This window comes from Crassostrea angulata, chromosome 6 (genome assembly GCF_025612915.1).
Source record: "Crassostrea angulata isolate pt1a10 chromosome 6, ASM2561291v2, whole genome shotgun sequence".
Lineage (NCBI taxonomy): Eukaryota > Metazoa > Mollusca > Bivalvia > Ostreida > Ostreidae > Magallana > Magallana angulata.
The window spans coordinates 59681572-59686727 of NC_069116.1; the positions used below are offsets into that span (position 1 = coordinate 59681572).

Here is a 5156-nt window from a genome sequence, read left to right on the forward strand (position 1 = left end):
AAGGGAAAAAAGATTATTTAGAATATTCAGGCATGTATCATCGTTTTTGAAAGGGGGGGCAGACTCATCCAAAAAATCTTTACAAGCAAAAAAAAAAAATGATAAAAAAAAACATTTTAATTTCGCGAGATCTTCAAAATCCTAATCCGGGGGGGGGGGGGGGCTGGCGTAGTATATCTATAACTTCAATTTCCTTATTTTCATACCAATTCCTTACATACTCCCAAAAAGTGGGGGGGGGGGGGGGGGGGGGGCAACTCCATGATAATTCAATTTTTTATATGTAAATTTAAAAAAATTAGTTGCTGCGAGAGAAAGTGGGACTGCTCCCCCCCCCCCCTCCGATGCTACGTGCCTGATATTTATTAAGCAATGATCTTAACTACGTGATAAACATAAAGGGAAGTAAAGTCAGGGGAAATCTGAACCTTGTTTTGATTTTTAAAAAGTGACCAAAAGTAGTACATGTATTCAGTATTTATAAACAAATTCAAATCAATTTGGCATTGCTTCGTGTACATTGTAATACTTTTGCACACTGCTTAGTGAGGTGAGGTTGTGCACTTAAAAGTGTTCATAATATCAAAATTCATTATAAATGTTAATATAAACGATGTGTAAGTATGTTAACAATCATGTGAAAGTCGCTTAAGCCACACAACAGGAATTTTCTGAAAAGAGCATTAGAACAGGGGGAGGGGTACGAGGCCTATTTTCGGTAATTTCACGATGTAGAATTTTTGTATATAATATTAAGTTTGAATTTTTCATGAGGTCTGGACAGGGCCCATCTCTCGATCCGAGCAACGGTCACCCTTACTACAATAAATTGCCGTGATCGAAGGATAAAGAGACGGCGCGAATGCAAATAAAGAGTAAAGGGGGAGGGGCAAATACAGGAAATGCGTTCGAATCACGGATTGAGGTTGGAGAGAGGCAATGTGTAGTTTCTAAATTATTAGAAAGCATGTTTACGTTTGATTTGGTCCAACAGTTGAGGCACCTCCAATTTTTTATTGGAGTGAGTAATTTTCAAAGTGCGTTGTATCACACGTTCCCTTTGATAATGCTTCGTTCCATTTTTTATAATGCTTCATCCCGTAGGCAAACTCAATATATTGAACATGTTTTAGAACAATCATATATACTATTATTAGTATTTTTTATATATTTAAGACGTTTTATTATATCAGGGACGTATGTACCCTCATGCTGTTTATACTATTTAAAGGAAGCTAGGTTACACATTGTTTTTAACCGTTAACAGCTCGAAATTAGTACTACCCCCCCCCCCCCCCCCAAAAAAAAAGCAACAAAACAACAACAAAAACAAACAAACAAGTCAAACAAAAACAAAACAAACACCTCCACCAAAAAAAACAAAACAAAAAACCCCCAAAAAACAAATAAAAAACAACAAGTCAACGACGTTGGAGAGATTGATCTAAGAGAAGTACACTATTCACTATACACTATTCAAAGATTACATTATAACGAATTCAAGAACTTCTTGATCAGATTGCAGTAAGTCTTATGATAAAAAAGTACTGTAGACTCTAGACTATATTTTACACATAGACAAATTGCATGGCCAATCTCCCAATTAATGACTGACCATGTTTTACTGTTCAAGGCCAGTTGTGTACATTTAAATAGCAGTCGGCGGGCACTCGCTGGCACCTGTATAATTACATATACACACGTGAGCGCCCCCTGTTTATCAACACTTGGTGCACGAGTCCTCACGCCCGGCACATTACAGGAGCCCCTTGGTAAGTTATGGCGGATTTTCCTGACGATGCCAAACATGATTTTGATTTAGATGTTGTTCACCAAGGGTTCGTGAAATGCCGAGAGAGCAGCGATCAGCTGATCCTGAGGAATTACCTGGAGGCCTATCACGAGTTGAACAGGTAAGAAGTATAGTGAACGTGATTGACAGCTTGTATAACGACCAGTCAGTAAAAACATACGATGTTACACCAGTCTTTTGTTATTGTCCAGTTAGTAACGTCATAGCTGGGAATATTTAGACACAAGATATTGTTTCGAGGTTTTCTGAACCCTAATGCCAAGTCTCTGAAAAAACTATGTATATCTATTTAAGAGGACATGTTCACGATTTAACACAGTGACTGTTTAAGTCAAAAATTATATTCCCGATTTTAATGTTCACAGTGCTTCAGTAAGCCATTCTTAATAGGCAATCAAAATTTGAGTGTCGTTTGTTGAGATAGATCTATAAGCAAGTCACAGAGCTTACAATTCTTTGCTATGTAAACAAAGCTTTGGTTACATTTTGAATGTTGAAGTGAAAATTCCAGTTTAAGACCCAAAAATAAATGTGTTAAACATTAGGAATTTTTTAGTTATGCTTTAAATGAATAAGAAAACAGACAAATCAAATTGAAAAAGATTTCTTACTGGTGTATTGAACCTATGTAAACAAAAACAGGACAAGAGCCTGTTTACGCAACAAAGAATTGTGAGCCCTGTATCTTGATGGTAACAACACGATTGACTCTCAAATTTTGGTTGATCATTAGAAATACATTCCTAAAAAATTGTAATTAATAAAACAGAAAATAGAATTCGACCAAAACCGTGACGAACTATGCCCCTTTAAAAAAAATTTCGATGCTGTCTGCTCCCCTTTATTGTTCTTCTGACCTGATCCTTTATATCAAATTATTGAAGTCATTATACATGACTGTTTTCTATCTTACTCCTGTTCTTGTTCCTTTACCTGGATGTGCATGACATGTATCTGATTCTAGCGATTTGTGTCTATGTTTATTCTGTATATTTGGTCCTCTTTACTTATACGTTTAATTTGAGCAAATAAACTATACTTTTACCGTCAACCACATGTACATATGTCTATTCTCATTAAATTAAGGCCCTTGAATTATTATTTTCCTAGATGTACACCTTTTGTTTTTATTTAAATCAGGTTCTTCCGACTTACTGGTAGGCTTTTCGCTTTTGTTGCCAAAGACCTTGAGGAGAAAATCCACGTGCTGGAGAGCCATTTGGATGGACCTAATGGCCGACACTACGTCACCGTCCAATCAATGACCGACTTCGAGGTCGCGAATAACATCACAAAGGTCAAACACAAACTTCCCTCGGGGTCAAGGTCGTTGCTCCGTCTCCACAGAGGACTCGAGTTCATTCTGGAGTTCATGAGGCGTATGGGTGAAAGTTCAGACGACGATAGATCGTCAACGATTGCCGCTGAAACTTACAAAGACACACTCGCTCATTATCATCCATGGCTCGTCCAGAAGATGGCGGGCTTTGCAATGTACATGTTGCCAAGCAGACGACAACTCTTTGAAACCATGTGCAAGCATAATTACGCGCACGCGCTAGAACTGTTGGACTCTGTTGTAAAGGCGGGAAAACCTGTTTACGAAGACACGCAGAACATTTTTGCAAATCACGGTTTATTGGATTTACCCTAAAAGACGGAGGGAATAGGATAAGAATAGTACAATCAAGTTGACCTGTATGAAGATATATTCTTAACAAATATTTAATATGATTGAATGGGTAAATGAAAAACTATTTATTAACTATATTAATTTGCATCTCCGCCAGCCAAGGGTGGGGATCCACGATGTAGGGTGAATAGAGAAACACCATGGGTTGACACCATGGGTTGACACTCTTGGCTAGCTAAGTTTATCGATATGATGTGTGTCTGTATTTTGTGTTAGCGTGTACATATATGAATTTACATTTTCCAGTGTGCCGAGAGAGAATGATAAGTACATGTATGTTACGTAAAGTGATTGTTATGTTTAAAGTGAATACAATGTATAAGTGTTGTTTGATACGAGGAAATCTGCAGTATTACAATGGACACTGTTTTATAATATTGAAATAAAGATGAAAAATACGTAAGTGTTATATAACGAGTCTTCTTCAATACTCGTCATGTGCCCTCTATATAACTTGCTTGTCTCAACACTTCCGCATAGTTGTTTGAACCCAGTCCCCTCTCTATAGCTCATATCCTGATGGGAGCTATGATAATGATTTAAACGCCAGTCAATAAACAACAAACAGTCATGGCTGAGTTTGAAGAAGACACGAAAAAGGATTTTGACTTGGAGGTGGTTGAGGTGAATTTTAGGGAAAGTTTGAAAGAGGATCATGACGTTGACTTGAAATGTTACTTACGAGCCTACAGTGAACTGGCCAGGTAGGATCAACATAACGCGTATATTACGTAAAATTAAACTAGGAGCTAAATTCAATGAGTTCAAATGATCGCATGCAAAGTTTCCATAGTCTGTGTTCTTCGGCAAAGCATGGTACTTTCCCCATTCCTTTTTAATTAATTTCCCATAAACGATCACAACGAATATTAAAATATGAAAACAATCAATGGAATTAATTTGTTTTTATTTCCTACATGATATAAACTATATATATAGAAGAAAATCTTTATGATATTGAATTAACATCCTCATTGTATAGGGACTGTATTGTAGGTTTTTCAGACTTTGTGGAACACTATTCTATTTTGTTGCCAAAGATTTGGAAGGAAAAATCAATGTTATAACGGACCTCATGCAGAAAAACAACCAGGCTTACTGTACAGTTAAAGCCCTGATGCTTCAGGAGGCGAGCTCTAGTCAGAGACCAGGCGCATGCGCACTACTGCGCCTCCACCGAGCGCTAGAACTCATCCTCCAGTTTATGGCCCGGCTATCCAAAAGTTCCGACGACGAACGGACGTCAGACATTGCAGCTGAAGTATACAAAAATACAATGGCGAAACACGACACGTGGCTTGTCCAGAAATTGGCGGGATTCGCCATGTATACACTTCCCTCGCGAAAGACTCTGATTGAGACGATGTGTAAACAGGACTACGAACAGTCGTCGCTTCTGGTCCAAAGAGCCACAGAGGCAGGAAAACCAGTGTTTGACGCTATAGACTTAGAATTCACTTCCCGAGGAATGAACTGAGAGAGAGAGAGAGAGAGAGAGAGAGAGAGAGAGAGAGAGAGAGTGAGTGAGTTTTCATTTATTAAAATCTGTGATAATCAATCTTGTGATTGTTCTTTATAAGAATTTTCATGTAAACGGTAAAAACATATGCAAACTTTTATTTACCAGTCTTTGAATAATAATGTTAAATG

The 5156-nt window shown here is 37.7% G+C and overlaps 2 protein-coding genes across 2 annotated transcripts; both read left to right on the forward strand.

Moving 5' to 3' along the window:
• The first annotated feature begins 1709 nt into the window (after positions 1–1709).
• On the forward strand, positions 1710–3643 carry LOC128188435 (ceramide-1-phosphate transfer protein-like). The gene is made up of 2 exons (XM_052859485.1): positions 1710–1913; positions 2954–3643. Exons 1-2 carry the CDS (start codon positions 1780–1782, stop codon positions 3465–3467), a joined length of 648 nt encoding a protein of 215 aa, XP_052715445.1. The 5' UTR covers positions 1710–1779; the 3' UTR covers positions 3468–3643.
• A 17-nt stretch (positions 3644–3660) lies between these two features.
• On the forward strand, positions 3661–5104 carry LOC128188437 (ceramide-1-phosphate transfer protein-like). Its single transcript, XM_052859486.1, has 2 exons — positions 3661–4210; positions 4503–5104. The coding sequence occupies exons 1-2, from the start codon at positions 4077–4079 to the stop codon at positions 4981–4983; spliced, it is 615 nt and encodes a 204-aa protein (XP_052715446.1). The 5' UTR covers positions 3661–4076; the 3' UTR covers positions 4984–5104.
• The last annotated feature ends 52 nt before the right edge of the window (positions 5105–5156 follow it).

Bases quoted from the DNA above. Each gene is read 5' to 3' on its own strand.
- LOC128188435 (XM_052859485.1), top strand. From the start codon at position 1,780: ATGGCGGATTTTCCTGACGATGCCAAACATGATTTTGATTTAGATGTT. The intron at 1,914-2,953 runs GTAAGAAGTATA...TATTTAAATCAG, and splicing joins GCCTATCACGAGTTGAACAG to GTTCTTCCGACTTACTGGTA.
- LOC128188437 (XM_052859486.1), top strand. From the start codon at position 4,077: ATGGCTGAGTTTGAAGAAGACACGAAAAAGGATTTTGACTTGGAGGTG. The intron at 4,211-4,502 runs GTAGGATCAACA...ACTGTATTGTAG, and splicing joins GCCTACAGTGAACTGGCCAG to GTTTTTCAGACTTTGTGGAA.